General features: G+C 36.5%; 1 protein-coding gene across 7 annotated transcripts in view; it reads right to left on the minus strand.

Moving 5' to 3' along the window:
- The window catches only part of NSUN3 (NOP2/Sun RNA methyltransferase 3), a 47,322-nt gene extending 31,819 nt beyond the window's left edge, over positions 1-15,503 (minus strand). For 2 of the 7 annotated variants that reach the window (XM_016165173.2, XM_016165178.2), the window contains exons 1-4: positions 15,311-15,503; positions 14,390-14,499; positions 12,313-12,393; positions 4,754-5,097 (exon numbers count right to left, since the gene is read on the minus strand). In XM_016165173.2, coding sequence (XP_016020659.2) covers positions 4,754-5,097; positions 12,313-12,393; positions 14,390-14,499; positions 15,311-15,325 — 550 coding nt within the window. In that variant the 5' untranslated portion in view covers positions 15,326-15,503. Of the gene's footprint in view, positions 1-4,753; positions 5,098-7,472; positions 7,551-12,312; positions 12,394-14,389; positions 14,500-15,310 lie in introns of those variants that run through there. The other 5 variants (XM_016165175.2, XM_016165171.2, XM_036218524.1 and 2 more) reach the window with 5 other exon arrangements.
- Between the last annotated feature and the right edge of the window lie 1,545 nt (positions 15,504-17,048).

Raw genomic sequence — 17,048 nt, forward strand, 5'->3', positions numbered from 1 at the left:
TGGTGTATGTTGGCTTAGTTGTGGTTCAAAAATTTCAGTCCTTCCTCCCACTGAAGTTGAAGATTCTCCTTTCAGTCCTTGGAGAGGACAATTTCTTACCTTACATGGGGGGAGGGAGGCGGGGGGCGGGATAGCACTATGGAGTCTCAGCTTTACTTAACTTAGTCTCCCAGGCAGACTCTGGCTTTATCTTCTCTTCTCACATTTTCATGAAGTAATGAAAATCAACATGCAAGTTTTTCAGGTTAGGTAAATGTGCTCAAGTCAAAAGCCGACTTCAATGCTCAATTTACTATCTAGGTTCAAACTGTCTATTAGATTTTGGCCACTGGGATTTATGCATTTAAAAATATTTTGTTTTTCATTAATAGTCTATCCTACATTTTTTTGTTTTCAGCAAGAGGGTTGGTTAGGTTATCCAGTCTACCATACCACAGAAACAGAAGTCTTAGTCATTTCTATGTCCCTCATAGCTCTATACCTACCATACAATGCCTTGCACATAGTATGTGCTCACTAAATGTGGCTGACTTGATTCACAACATGCCATTATGATAAAGAATACTTAAACTGCTACAACTGAAAATCAGGCAGCTTTTCATTAAATAATAAGTTTAGTTATATAAAATTCTCAATTCAGCATTTTAAAATATCCCTCAGTTGAAATACAACTTTATGATATATTGCAGTTTTGCTTAGATGTCGATTTTACTTGAAATAGTCTCAGGTTAGTTAAACTTTTCAAAATATGTACTATAAGGCACCACAAACCAAATTTCATATAGATACTGAGACTTACTACATTGATATAGAATGAATTTCATGCTTAGATTGTCGAAAACAAATGAAATTTTGATATTTTTTCATCTTAGTAGAAAATGAAATGAATTTATCAAATTCCTGAAAAAAATCATCTGTACATGACAGCCTTTGGCCAATGGAAAGGAACTGAAACTAGGAGTTCCATTTAGTCATTTGTATTGGTATACCTAATTTAGAAAAACAAAAACAAAAACAAAAACAACCCTACTTGCCTTTAATTCTGCAATTATTTCTTGGAGCCATAAGCTGTAATGATTGGTTTATATGTCCTTCTCAATGGAAAAATTGGAATAACGATACTGTCCACATACTAAAAGTGCTATAAAAGCTAATAGTAATATTCTTTGAGCTAGCTGGAAACAATGTAACAAATTTGTAACAAAAACAAAATGGTAACAATGAATTTGATAAAACATGGTAGACAATAAATTAAAATACACTTGCGTATAACCACTTTAAGTTTCCAGTTTATTAAGCCCCAGTTATGGACTGGACACCATGCTAGTTGCTATCGACACAAAGATAAGCCTTAAGAAGCTGTGTAATGGAGGACACTGGACAAGGCAGTAGATGAGTTACACTGGGGGAATGTAGAACAGAATCAAGAGCTAATATATTAGTGAAAAACTTGAGTTCAGATCCCAGCTCTGCCACTCACTCAGGGCAATTTTTTTTAACTTCTCTTTGCCTCAGGTTCAAATAATGGGTTTGAGTTCAATGAGAAAATGTATACCAATGACAGTCATACTGTGTTCTTCGGAGCCCTAGGACTTTGGAAAGATGTTCATAAGGAGACACAACCCAAGGTGCTGGAAGCAGACTACCAAAAATATTTCAAAACAATAGGTGCATGCAATGTAATTAATATTGTCCTTGGCGCGTACCAAGTGTTCTAAAATGGTTATTATTTTTATTATTACCACAAAGGAAGGCTTTACCACAGGGAAGGCTTTCCAGGAAAGTTGATTTCTGAGTGAAAACCTAAAGAATGGAAAGAAATTAGCAGGGAAAAAGGAGAAGAAAAATGGTACCTATATTATGCAAAAAGGGCCTGGAGGTCTGAGGGAACTGGAAAGAGGGCAAAAGCAATTCAGTAAAGAAAGGAGTCTTCTAATCTTCTCTGCCACCAAAGACTAACTTGATGTCAAAAAGTTATCACAGTAAAGAGAATTCATGCCTAGAGGAATACAGCTCTCAGCAAGAAAGTTAATTAAGCCACTCTACTAAGCTAGGTCATTCTTAGTATATTAATGTTTTCCTACTTAAAATCTGAATTGTTTGCTCTTTTTCCATCAAGACCAGGGCATGTCAAAGGCTGGATTGACAAGAAAACATAAACTAACAAAACACAATGGACAGTCCATCACTATGCTAACAGGTGGGAGCAACTGGACCAAAAAAAAAGTAGAATAATTTTTTAAATCATCCTGAAACATGAGCTTTTTAATCATTTAAAGCTGTGAGCCTCTTGGCCCAGAATAAAGGCCAATACTGATCTAACGAAATTCGGTGTATAAATGCACATTTAGTGCAGCCATCATTTCAAGTTTTGCTTATAAAAGCTTTGATTAGCATTGCTTCTGCATTCCAAATTCAAGCACTGTAGCTAATCTAATTTGGGCTCTGAGCATCAGCATGAAGACATCTGTACTTCTTAGTAAACCATTATCATTAGTCCCACTTAGATGAAAAGCTACTTTACTTGGAACACTGCCTGTAGTTCATTGCCCTTGATGTAAGAACAAGAAGATTCTTCCCACTTCAAACTCCTAAAATATATCAGTTTTCCTTTGGATTCTGAATCAAATAATCTTCCTTATAACAAGTGTGTAAAATATTTATAGCCTACTAATAAGAATAATTCAGGATTAAAATGCCTTCTCTTTAAAATGGTACCCAAAATTGACATTTCTCTTTCATCTTTTAAAATACTAAGAATTCTATTTTCAAACTTGATGTAAAAATCAAAATAAGTACACTGTCAAAGAATACAGAAAGAATGAAAGTAAAAGTAAATATTCCTTAGGACATAATTCCATAAAACTCCAGCTCAAATTATAAAAATAACTTTATAAAGTAACCTCTTGTGTTGTGATTTCTCACATGAAAAATACAGCAAGTTTGAATAACATAGTTTTAACCACAATTCTGAAACACACAGAATGTTTTTCCCCTAAATATACAGTAAACTCATATATTTATACCAATGCCTGGTACAACTGGATTCACTGTTCTCATTAAAATTTTTTGTAATCTTTTTTGACAAGAAATACTCTCGAATGGAGATATAAATTAGCAGCGTTCAAATTGGGATATCCATGCCCTGGGGATATAGAACAACTTCCTAAAGAAAATGAGGGCTTGGACAGCTTCAAAAGAATCAATTTTCAGATCAACTTCCTAAAGTTGGGCACCTTTCACAGTGGCCCTTCACCAATGTTATGAATGAGGAGTAAGCTTCCCACCAATTCAGAATCATACTTACAAATTGTGCCAGGGTGTAGAAATCTCCAATGCACCAAAGTTCAACACATTGGTGCCTTGGCTGAGAAACTGAATGAGTCTAACAACCAGGCAACAGACAGAACTTATTGTAATTGAGATGGTTCTGACCCTTTGCCTTCAGCAAAATCAAAAATAACACCTAGAGAGTGCACACCTAATAGATCATTAAAATAAGGCTTGACAAAAAATAACTGTGATTTGGGGTCATAACTCATAAGTTTAAGACACTAGTGAAATTACTATTAACACAGGTTCCATTTCCATCTTCTTATCTATGTGAACAGCAGCAAAATCAAACAAACAAAAACCAGACAGAATTGATGCTGAGCACTCTTCATCTAATCATAAGTAATATTCATTTAGGAAAATCCAACTTAATTAAAAAAAAAAAGAAAAGAAAAAGCCAGTCTCATTAAGAAAATAATTTAAGATGAATATTGATTAATTCTTTTTAACAAAAATTTATGAAAATGTACATTAGATACATTTCATCATTTTTATACTAATAATAATGGTAACGACACATCATTTTAAAAGAACTTTTAAAATCTTTTATTGTCCAGTACTATACTCACTTGCCACATGTGGCTATGAGCACTTTAAGTATGGCTAGATTCAGACAGAAAGGCTCCAGGAAAGAAATTTAGCATACTCACCTTAGCCAAATTTGAATTAAGTATAGTAGATAAAAAGGCATCAACAGAGGCCTGTTAATTAGATCATCCCTGTGTCCTACTGTTTTCAGGTTGCCTAGCAAGAATTTACAGGCCATGTGTGCCTGATCTTCCTCAATTATCAGTAAATTGCCTATTTCCTTTGCAATCTCAGACGCATGCCCGCTTTCTCCTCTGTCCATTATGACACATAAACCTCAACTGCCCAATGCCTTTTGAGGTCTCTAATCTTATGACACCCCCTGGCATGTATATGCATAATAAACTCTGGTCATTTTCTCCTGTTAATCTGTCCCTGATAATTTATTAGCCAGGAAAAAAAAAAAAAGGTTGTTCTGTTGGACAGAAGTGCCTTAGAACCTTATGGTCTGATGATACAAAAAATGATTTTAAATGTGTATGTTTCTGTTGCATGGAAGAATGACAAGGATATCAATATGACTCACAAGTATAAAAGTAATAAAATTTAAAAATCTTTGCCACTGGCTTATCAGAATTTATATTATCTGACAGATTTTCATTCCCAAAATGTTGTAGTTTTGTTCCCAATTACCTGGTAGGATTAACTAGCTGAAAGAAAAATGTTACGTTGATTTCCTCAGCTATAATTTCCATTCTCTCTGTACTGTCCCTTGTTTTCAGCTTTCAAAGTTGACAAATTCAATCTTACATTTCTCCCCATAAATTTTCAAAGTATTTTATAACAAAGAGACAGTTCAAAGTGGTCAATTACTGAATGAAAAGCACACTACCTGGATAAGCACACTGCAGTAGAGCCACCGATTTGCCTCCAGGAGCAGCACACAAATCCAGAACCTTTTCTCCATCTCTTAATTCCAGAGCCAGTACTGGGAGAAGAGAGGCAGCATTCAGGAGGTAGTATTTTTTTAGGTTTCCAATCTGGTGTCTTTCTGAAGGCATCCTGCTGGGAATACTGCTAAGGTAACACTTCATCGATTTAGGATAATAGGGTAAAGATTCCCGAAAGAGTGTGTGGTAGCCCTTCAAATGTAAATCTTTTTCCAGTTCAAACGGGTAATTGAATCGGTTAAAAAGGATAGCATGTTGCCAGCATGATGGAGATGTTAGTATATCCCTAGAAAGAGAAAAACAAAGGAACATTATTATAAACATCAACACACTTTTATATTACTAATTGAGCGAGTGTAGTCCTAGATTTACACTTTAACTTACCTGAGATATTCAGGGCTAGGATCAGTATTACTGACTTTTCCTTTCACCTCAGGCTCCTCATATGACTCAACCCAGCACTTATGATCCTGTCTTTATTTAAATCTTTGATAGTTTGTTCATTGTGGATTGTTTTCTTTTGTATCAATTCTGGCCGTTAAAATATAATTTGTCTCGATTACCAAGTTTTAGGTGTCTCTTCAATTCTGCACCATTGAGTAATGCCATACTTGCTTCAGCCTAGTCCCTCCCTGCAGAATATTTTGCCAAAAAATACATGGCCTGCCTTTACATACCTCTAGATCCATCAAAACAGATTTTAGTCTACCACTCTTTGTAGAAGAAAGTGTTTTTATTAGAGACAAAATTTAAAACCTGAGACTATTAATATTGGAAGAAAAAGTACTGTCATTAAAGGATGTTTAAATTAGGGAGTGTTAAAGATTTCCTTATGAACATAAAGGTATGGAAAGCTAACCAGAATAAACTCTACAATAACAGGGTTAATGAGGTGATCAGTGGTTCAGATGATACAAAACCAAGGACAGTTTAAAAATCACTTATGGATGGATGGTGTAGGCTCTCCCTCCTCCTTCCCCAGCAGATTTACCTACCTCATTTTTTATTCAATCTGACAGTTAAATCTTTTGACAATCACAGGATTACATCAACTGACAGATGATACAGCAGGAAATATTTATTTACGAGCTGACCTTTCCAGCCAAGATATTTGGAAGCCTCATTAACCATGGTCAATTAAGTAAATTCCAGCTGCTACTCACCCCAGAGTTGCCTTTGTGAAGAATGGCTGGATTGAAATGTAACACCTGTGACTAGAAGTATGCCATGTGAATTTCAATCAGGGACTAATACGTAAAACTACTTTCTCCTTTCACTGCCTCTAACTATGATGATGCATCATGAGCCCAGTGTTTATCTGTTGCACCCATTCTGGAAGATGACAACCTTCCTTTAAGAACACGCTTCACAAACTTTAGCGTGCATTAAGCATCTGTAAAAGGCTGCTGGGTCTTAACCCTGGAGTTTCTGATTTAGTAGATCTGAGGTGGGGCCTGAGAACTAGCAAGTCTTCACATGATATGGATAATTGCTGTTCCCCAAAACCACACTTTGGGAATCACATTAAAATGAACCCTAAAGGGAAATCTGTGAACACCACTGTTGTAAATCTTAATATCAGTCCAGTCTAATCTTACCCTCTAAACCAGCATTTTGAGTCATGTAGTAACAGAAAAATAATGGTCAGAAATGTAATTACACAGACTGGAGTGGCTTGGCTTACATCATGTGTCCACCTCTTAATGAAGGATAGGGTACTTTCAATGGGTTAATATCTGACAGGCATTTCTAAAGCCATTTTAGAATGTTCTTTCAGATAAAATTTAGAATTAGTTGGTCAATTAATTATATTTGTGTAGATAGGTAGTAACTTTGACTAGGATTATAGTAAATACACCAAATTTGTGGAGAATTAACATCTTTATTGCCTCCAGTCTTTCCGACCCTGACTCCTCCATTTGTTCACATTTTCTTCCAGATCTTTTAGTACAGGTTATTAATCTTGCATATTTCTTTTTAACATTATATAAAAGGATTATTAGTTTAGGAACAGTTCCGATTTTTGTATATTATCCAATATCTTCAAGGATGAGGAGGAGTTACCCATAGAATGCAATGAGAAAGGAAGTTCCAGGAAGAAGGCAACAACACATGTACAGGAACATGAATAAGGGCAGTGCGTTCGGAGAATTAAAAATAGTCTGGTGCGGCTACTGGCATATACTTACACGGGTCAAGTGGAATATGACAACGTTTTTAAATCTTATCTTGTAAGTGTTGGGAAGTCATTGAAAGTACTCTAGGTGGGGAGAGCCTCATTAGATTTAAAAATGAGTACTTCTGGCAGAATGAGGCAAGAATCTTCCATAATTACTCTCTAACAAGATTAAAATAAGGCCTTGTTTAGAACAAATAAATTTTCTGATCACTCCTAACATATACACAGCCCTACTGAACTTGAACTTCCTGGACCAAGTTTTCTTCAGGCTTTACCAGGCTCACCATAAACTGCTCCCTCTGCCTAGAATGACCTTTCCTCTCTAACTTACCTGTAGCCTGGCTGACTCTCCCACTCTCCACTCAAGGGGCAGTTTAGGCTTTATCTCCCCAGAGAAGTCTTTCTACCTACCACCCAAACCACCCACCATAATAATAAAAATTACTGATCAGATATTTACAATGTGTATTTTGCATGCTTACCTCATTTAACCACCACCATAACCATGAGGGGCTGTTATTACTCCAATTCAGAGATTAGGTAACTGAAGCTTTCGGATTTGGCAACTTACCCAAGGTCACATCACTATAAAGCTTAAGTTCCTGATTAAAAAATCCCTCTGGCTTTAACGTCTAACAGGAGTATGAGACTCTGGTACTGGAGCACTAAAGGTACACAACAGAAAGGAGCAAAGAACTTACACCCCAACTCTTACCTAGTGCCAGTGGTCCTAGCCTTCCTCTATTGTTTCTAACAATGGTTCTAACCATAGCAATAGCTTGACACAATCTGCCCTGAGGACCAGCTGCAACGAGGCCAACTCAATGAAGGACCTGCTAAGGCTTCCCAGGCTTGTGCTTTCTGGTGTATTAATGTGGGTCTCAGCTTCCCCTGCACCCACCTGCTGGTGACCTACCCTCCCCCGAACACACACACACTACTCCAGTGCTTTCACAGGTGGGACAACAACCTGGGGCTGGCAGGCCAGTGGCTACTCAAGTCCAAAGCTCTGAGTAGCCCAGCAGATAGCGGAGCAACCGTGTAAGACTCATAAAGACACTGGCTAGGCACCACACTCCAGGCCTCCTCCCAAGATTCATGAGAAGTCTGAAACTGCTCCACTTAGTAGTCTCCAAAGCTGGAAGTACATCAGAAGCCAGCAGAACTGGGATCCAAAAGGTCAGCAAACTGCAAATTTTTTGCTAGTATATCCACTGATGTCATTTTGAAAACAAAAAACAAAAAACAAAAACAAAAAAACCTTTGTGCCCTCTGGGACATTCTTAGTTGACATCAAAATCTTCACCATGTTTCAAAATGTGATTTTCAGCATACTATTGAAATTGACATTTTAAAATATAAATTATACCACTTTTTCAAATATATCCAGTGAAACCTAAATACAAGAGTGATTTGGAAACTCATCATTGTACATTTAAAAAATCATAGACTATTCTTGAACTGGTGGGAATATTACAGTTTTTTTTTTTTTTTTACATCCTATTTCCCATATAACTTTATCTTAATATACTATGCTTGAAATCTTTATAACCTTATTATATTTCTCTGCCACACACACACACACACGCACAGTATATATACTAAATTTGCTTTCACTGTGCCTGTAAATCTATAAATGGTAAAACGGTAACTTTTGGATTTGGTTATCAATAAAATTAGTACAAATCGATCAAAATAACTTATTATAGATTTCATAAATATAAAAAGGGAAAACCGATAGAAAATAGATCTCTGAAAGAAATCAGTGTTCTTTTTCTTTAGTTTTTTTTTTTTTTTAATTCAGGGATGAATATTACCTAGAGCTATAGTGAACCAGGGTTTAACATCAATATTACTCCTATATTGTGTTTTTACAAGGGCTGAGAAAAACCTTCACTTAAATAAGTGGATGACAGCTAAATATATTTTGTTATAGTGATGTCTCCCTTTTGTTAAAGTTCTGAGTTATAAAAAACAGGGGAAAAAAAGAAAAAAAAAAGGTCTGTTATATTCTCAAATAGCTTAATGACCTATCTTCAAAAATATTTTAAATGACCTGTTAGCTGAAAACTCAGTTGGAGCTCCTTTGTTTTTGTTGAAAGCAACAAAATTCTCTAACCTGTCAAAGAATTAGTGATTATTTTCTTAACCCTTACAATAACATTCCAACAGTCTCGGGCACACAGAGGTTTTGACACCTGAGGGAATGCAATGTGGAAGAGTCAGGATGACAAAAGTGTGCCCTTCTTTCTAAAGTGGGAGAGACAATTTATAAAGGTAGGTTGGGAAAGAATAAGTACCCCCTGAGGCGCAAAGGGAAGCACAGTAATTTACTGCAGGAGCATATATGGAAGTTGAGCATCAGAATTTGTTTTCTGTAATTTGCTGGTGCCTACATATCCCTTGAAAAATTGCATGTTTTATTTGGACATTATTTAATTATGATTTTCATTCAATTTTTCTGTGACTTGATTTTTTTCTCTTAGTATTCTAGTCTCCATTCTACATCCCTGTATAATGTGCGAGATATTGCTAAGCACAACTGGTATAACTCTGTAGATTACAAAACCAATTAATTTTCATAGCTAAAAATAAGACAAAATCTTTTTATTGCTATTATTATCCACCAGAGGGCGCTCATTCAATCATTTTTAAAGTCTGGTTTAGAAATGAAGAATAAATCAATTCACGAAAATGCACCAAAGTAAGTTTTTTGAGCCTTTTTATTATTCTTCGAAGAGTCTAATGAAAAGCTAATTACCTCCTACTGTTTCTTGGCATTGTTTCCTTGGTGCCTCTCATAGAAAGGCAATCTAGGTCCATATCTGCTATCCATAGTACCTGAGATAAATCGTCACCAGTTTGTTTCTGGTGGAAACAACAAAAGGCTAAAAACACTGCCCACAGAAGTCCCTTACATAAGGAGACATGTGCGTACACTCCTGAGGCTGGGATGGCAGACCTTTCATGACAGCACCCTTGATAGAGGAAGGGGCACTGACTTCCAAGTTATAAGTCTGGATGGGCTAAAAGGGGCTATAGCTACTACTCACAGGGATTTACACAGATTAAGGTTGAAAATGTGTGTTAAGCCAATATAAGGGAAAGAAACAGAAACCTAGCTACTAGTTCATTTCTGTTTTCCCTAACTACCTCACTCCAACCTATTTCACAGATTTTTATAATACAATCTGATTATATATTTTCCCCTCTATATGTGAACTATGTGAACTCTCCGTTAGTGAAGACAGTGTCCAAATAAAAAAAAAAAAATTACAGACCACACTTAACAGTTCATAAACATTTCCAATTAATCTTCCCCTTGTATTTGAAGGCAGAATATATATAATCTATCTTTGCATCCCCAGTGCTTAGCACAATGCCAGGTATAAAAATACTGCCTAAATTTTCAACAGGTAGATGACCTGCCCAAGTCTTAAGATATTGGCTTTTCAAGCTCCTCTGTCAGGGAAGAGACAAGCAAGTTACTAAATTATGAAAATACAATCTTAAAAGAATTACAACAGCTGTATCGACAAAATGCAATGGAAACACAAAGGACAGAACTAATTTTGCCAAAGGTATATGGGACAGCTTGACAGAGAACTGGTTAATGAGAGTAGCAATAAAAACAGTGCTAACATATTTTGAGGGCTTACTGTGTCAAACAATATTCTAAACCCTTTGTGTATATATATATATAAAAATTCATTTTATCTTCCCAAATAATTATGAAATACATACTATTTTTCTTATTTTACAGATAAGGATAGTGAGGCACAGAGATGTTGCCTTAGTTATATGCTATAAGATGTAGAGGTAAAATGTGAACCCATATTTAACCACTCACTGTACAGAGAGAGAAAGAAAAGAGTCATTCCTGGCAGAGGGAACATCTCCACTCCCAAAAGGATGAAGGAGCTTGTCTAGTCGTTATATCTAGTCCAAATATAATATTGCAGATAGCAGCGGAGTAAAGGGGGTGTTTACTCTAGTGACACATGGAATATAGTGGCATTAAGCAGCAGCCTGACACTGCGGATTAAACACACTCCTATGGCTCTTCCAAATATAACCCGTGTTTCATTGGGCAGGTTACTTAACCTCTGTATGTCTCATCTTTCCTGTCTGTAAAATAGAAATAATAACTACCCCAGAGGGTTAAACAGAGGATTATGTTACTATTTGTAAAGTGATTGGGACACTGCTTGGCATTTAGTGCCATAAAAGTGGTTGCTAAAATAAGCAAACACAAACTAAAGGTGGGAGACTATGGATCAGGGCTATTGCAATATGCCAGGTAAGACATGATAAAGGCCTAACTAATTAGTGAAGATAAAAAGGAGATCCAAATTAAGAAGTTTCTCAGGTACAACAAAAGCATTTTGTGGGCATTGAGATCTTGATGGGGGCAGGGTGGTGGTGTGTGGTAGTAGTCTATAGTCAGGGAATTTCCAAGACCACCCTCACTTCTGTTACCAACTATAAGTTTGGGGTCCCCAAAACTATTCTCAGGTTTGGTTATTAGCTAGGAGGATACACAGAACTCAGTGTTATACTCATGGTTATAGTTTATTACAGCAAAAAGATACAGATTAAAATCAGTCAATGTGAGAGATGTATGGTGCAGAGCACAGGAAAGGTCAAAGCGTGAAGCTTCCGGTTGTCCTCTCCTGTGGAATTATGGACAAGAACAACTTTTCCCAGCAACGATGTGCGACAATACACACAGGAGTACCACCAACCACAAAGGCTCACTAGCGCCTTGGTGTCTACATTTTATTGGGGCTCAGTCACACGAACACAATTTAAAGTCCATTTGGCTGCTCTTCCAACTACAGCCCCTCCAAAGGCTCGAGGTCAGGGCCAGAGGCCAATCTAATATCATGGCCTATAGCTCTTAACCATAAGTCATAATGTTAGATTTTTCCCATGTGGCTAAAGCCCCCAGGTAAACAAAGACACTCTTAGGCAGAACATGCCAAGGGCTTAGAAATCATCTCCAAAAGCTTGGGCAAATGCCAGACCTGTTTTTGATTAACATTAATTCTTTACGACGCAGGTTTTGAAGGTATGGAGAAGGAAGGAAACTAGATTGATGGTGATGCCTTAAATTGAGATAAAGTATGCAAGTAGCAAAGGATAACATAGGTTTGGAATGAAAAAATAATAATATGCTTTTGAGTTTGCCTGGTATGAAACTGAGTGAAGTTACTACCAGAAAACACTTAGAAATATGGAATTGAAGCTTGAGAAAGACTGCACAACTTGAGATGACAGCACATTGAGGGAAGATTAAAGTCATTTCATAAATGGGCTCACCTGAAGGAGAACATGTCAGCAACGAGTAGAGCAAGAATTGAACTAGGGTAAACTCCAACTTTAGGGCTGCTCAGAGGGTGACTTTGCAAAAAAGGTTATTACAAAAAAAAAAAAAAAAAAAAAAAATTACATTAAAATTTTCCCATTACTACAGGAAACTGAAAATATTGAGTAAATTACTTTCTAGGTAAGACGAAAATGCACTCATCTTTCCCTCGAAATAAACGCTGCAAAACTGAATTGCAAACACAATATTATGTCATGTAAATAAAGTGAAAAAACAAAAATGTTTCTGTTCTTATTTCCCTATGCCATCTTCCATGCTAAGACTACTTTCTAAGCTGAGAAATCCTTTATTTTGCCTAGGGCAAATTTAGCACATATTTATGCAAAACTTAAATTACCATGAAAACTCAACAAAAAGGTAGATGAAGCAGAAGCACAGCTAATTAAATGGATTTGAGGTTCACTGCTCATTTTGTTTAGGGTCAAATACTAATTTATAAATCTGTCTGAGCACATTACACACAAAAACTCATTACAGGGAATGGGTAGCCAGACTACTACAAAGTCTGAAGATAATATACTTCCTGAAATCTATTTTTTTAAAATCACCCATGTATGCCTAATTACATCACAGGTATGAGAGGCATATAGAATAAGGGTGAGCAGTGGAAGTTCTTCAACCAGAGAGCGTGGGCACAAATCCCGGCTCTGTCACTTACAGGATGAGTGAACTTGGGAAAGTTACTTTAACTCTACAGTTTCCTCAGGTGAAAAATAAGAAACAAACCTCATAGGTTTACTCTGAAGATCTCATGGCACATAATAAGCATGCAGCAGGTATCTGGTTTTTTGGGTATTTTATTTGGATACTTTTGCATACTAAAAACCACATGAATTTATTGCACACGCCACTATTCACTGTTTATCCTGTCTTCTCTATGATAGAAGACATAATTTTAAAATATAGTTTTGAAATAAAAACAACTATAAACATTTTCATACTACAAGTATTTACAAGTCACTAAAACAGCTTAATTTTGTCTAAAATTATCTCAGAAACACTGTCCTTTGTAATGAAATTCTTATTGAGCTGAACCAAGAAGACATAAGTTAGACAATCATCGACTAAGTTCCAGCTATTGTCTATAAACATGTAACTTTTTGTCCCTGAGCAAAATGTATGGAGTTTTGCCCCTAACTTCATGAGCAGTGCACGCTCTTTCCTCAGCCTAAAATGACTGGTTCCTTTTGCCAAGGTAACTCTTCTTAGTCACCAATACATGTCTTCTCCTCCAGCCTTTGCTGGCACCATCAGGCTTTGTTAGGTAAGACCGGGTACTCCTGCTTATATTTTACCAGGGTACTTATGGATTTAGAAGTTTATATAGTTTTAACCAGGCTCCTCCTTCCCCATGAACACCAGATTGAAAACTGAACATGAGGACTGTCTTGCTCTTTGAATTCCACAGGGCACCATGTGCTATGTCAGAACTTAATATAAAGAACTCATAGAGAAACATTCTGATGAAAGGCAAAATGTACTCAACATATAAATCAAACACCTCACTTCTATGGCTTACCTGTTTCTTATTTGTTTTCTGTAATATATTTAAAGAATTTGTATGTTTAAAACAGACAGCCACAGACACAGGGAAGAAATATAATTACCAAATAATGTAACTTCAGCTGAGAAAGCAGCACTGGCTTTAAAGATTTATTGTATTATCTTCTGAATCTTAGAAACTAGTCGAATATTCTCGAAAGTTTTAAGATTTTTGTTACGGTATAATTAATTTTGTCAAAATGGTGGGCATTCCTGTTTGAATGATCAAAGCAATTGCTCAAGGCAAAGGCATGACAGTTTTTGCTTACTGGCAATAGTTTTTTTTCTCCCTTTTCATCTCTCTATGATTCGATCTATTCCCTCCTAGTTCTTTTTACTGTAGCTTTGATAGGGCATGGTTTAGAAGCCAGGTTTAGATTCCTTTATCTTTTATGCTCAGAGCACTCCTCCCCCAAATGGTTTATTTCTTATTGTACCATAAAGCATCAAGAGATGAATTATACTAACCTTACTGTATTCCAGGCATCTCCAAGCTCTTTGGAATATTGCTTTTCAAAATGATCCAAAACAACTTTGCAAATCTGTTTTGCAAGCTTCCTCTCTGATTTTGCTTTCAGCTATGATGATAAGAAAAAGCTGCTGACACACCCTATTAAACTTCAACATTGTCTTTCCTTAAGAACACTTTTTTAGCTAATTGTTTGTTCCTGCAATGTGAGTACTTCAAATATAAGCAACTACCATACTTTTACAAAAAAAAAAAAAAAAAAAAAAAAAAAAAAAAAAAAGAGGGTTTCTCCAAATGACTATTGCTCAAATGTAAAGCAATGGTAAAAGCAGAATCTAGTACTGTTAACAAAGAAAGCTGCGTCAAAAGAACAGTTAGTTTAAATAAGTCACTCTAGATGTTAACATTAGGGAGAACTCAGTGAAAAGCATATGGGAAGTCTGTATCATTTTTGCAACTTTTTTGTATATGTAGAATTATCCCCAAATAGTTTTTAGAAGTAACTCTAGTTTCCTTGGAAACGTCCTTGCAATTGTTTCATTTACTCATCCAAAAAAACTTTACAGGATCACGTATGTAACACGCATCGTTCTAAGGTCCTAAGGCAGACCAGCGACAAAGAGTCTCTGGTCCCGAGGCGCAGGCATTCCGCTCAAAGCTGAAGGGACTTAAGTATTAAGTCTGCAGGTTGCACTGCACAGTTATCTGGGTCGGGAATGAATCTTGGAAGAAAACCAGAGAACGCTCACGAGCAAGCGTCAGAGCACTCTACATTATTCTAGGGCTTTGCACTGTGAAACCAGAGAAAACCAGAGAAACCCAGAAATCCCAAAGTTCCCCCATTCAAGCCCCGCCCTTGCCACCTCGACCCTTAAGTGTCGACTTCAGTCGGAGGCGCCCGGCCGGTTCCCAACCCTCACCCGGGTCAACACCATCCCGCCAGGCGATGCCGAACAATAGGTCTACACCGCCCGACATCTAAAGCTACCAAGGAACCAAACGAACAGCCAGACTTCACGAGTCTCCCCGGGATTCGCTTCCTTGCCGCAATTTCTCGCGAGATACAGCTTCTCTTGCATTCTCGAAATCTTGCTCGAAAGCCTAGATCTCGCGAGAGGCACTTACGCACCAACTTCCGCGGGTGGCTTGCGAAGGCGCTGCCGGTTCTTGGTGGCGTGGCTGAAGTCTGTGGGCGGGCCCTTAGGCTCAGCTTTAGAAAGTCACGCCTCTTCCTGAACAGTCTGTGGCTGCTGTGTGCGTCGGGCTTAGTAAAAACTTGAATGTCTTCGTCGCTATTAGGCTTTGTTATATGATCATTGTTTTAAAATGTTCTCAAAGGCTAAGCTAGTTACTGAATTAATTACCAAACTTTGTGACTCCAGTTAGCCCAGATAGTCCGAACTCTGTATAAAAGGATGGTTATGAGGAAAAAGAAATTAAGTCACACATTTCCTAAAGATGTCCCATTGGGATCTCTCTCTTTTGATGGGGAGGGTTAAATAATTAAATTGATTGAAATACACAGTAAAGCACTTAGTGCAGATACTAGGAAACAGTAAATACCGAAATGTTAGCTGCTGCTGTGTATTATTTTCTCTATCATGATCTTAACGCTTATCCAAGTTCTGATAACAAATGCTTGGAGACCAAAATGACTACGCACTAGCCATCTCACCCACCTTTACCAGGGACAGTATTAACTGGTTCGCTGGAAGGTATTACACTCATTCTGATAGGAAGTTTATTTGTTCATTCAGTGTTACTCTTTAGTCTCTTTAACGGCAATGAGCAACTTAAAGAAAATCAGTGCTTAATGTGGTCTCTAATGTTGAATGGGCACCAACATTCTGAGACCCTTGAAGTTCAAAATACCAGTCAGTATAAGTGTAATTCATCAGTGCAAATCTTAGAACCATGTAAAAAAGATAAATGATGTTACTATTAATGTGGTTCGAAGCTTAATATATTTATTTAAACAAGTTCCTCAGTAATCTAAAATTTAGATTTGATGCCAAAGAAAATATAGTACTAAAGTGAAATGATTAAATGCAGTTTGTTAGACGTTACATTAGTCATTTACCTTTCAACTTCTATACGTAGAGATTTTATATAATTTATTTTTCCTGTAGTCATTACATGTTTCATTTAATGAATTAATACGGTAGTATATTTGCAATGTAAGCATATAAAAGACTTTTAAGGAGTTAGTAGAAATCATATGTACTATATTTCTGTTAGAGAAAGGGGATGCTATGCTTGAAAAGAGATCAAATTATTTCTATTATACTGTTTTGTGACACAGCATATTTCTATTTTCTGATTTTAAGAATGCATATTGAAGAAATATTTTAAAGCCTATGAGAGTGAGAATTAGGCATAATGGCACTAAAGAGAATCACTATAACATTTTAGTCTATTTCTCTAATTTTATGCATTTTCGAGGTTGAGCAAACAATACGTATAATGTATTTTCTTATTTTTATGAGCATTTTCTTAAAAATTCTTCACATACATCATTTTAAGAAGTTGCATAATATTTTAAAGTATGGAGGCTAGCATACTTACCAGCTATTTCATTACTGATATTTTTGTTCATAAATCTTTGCACATGATCTTATAATTTTTATGTCCTTAGGGCAGGTTTTCAAATCTTATTAG

Source organism: Rousettus aegyptiacus, unplaced genomic scaffold, assembly GCF_014176215.1.
Source record: "Rousettus aegyptiacus isolate mRouAeg1 unplaced genomic scaffold, mRouAeg1.p scaffold_m13_p_4, whole genome shotgun sequence".
Classification (NCBI taxonomy): Eukaryota; Metazoa; Chordata; class Mammalia; order Chiroptera; family Pteropodidae; genus Rousettus; species Rousettus aegyptiacus.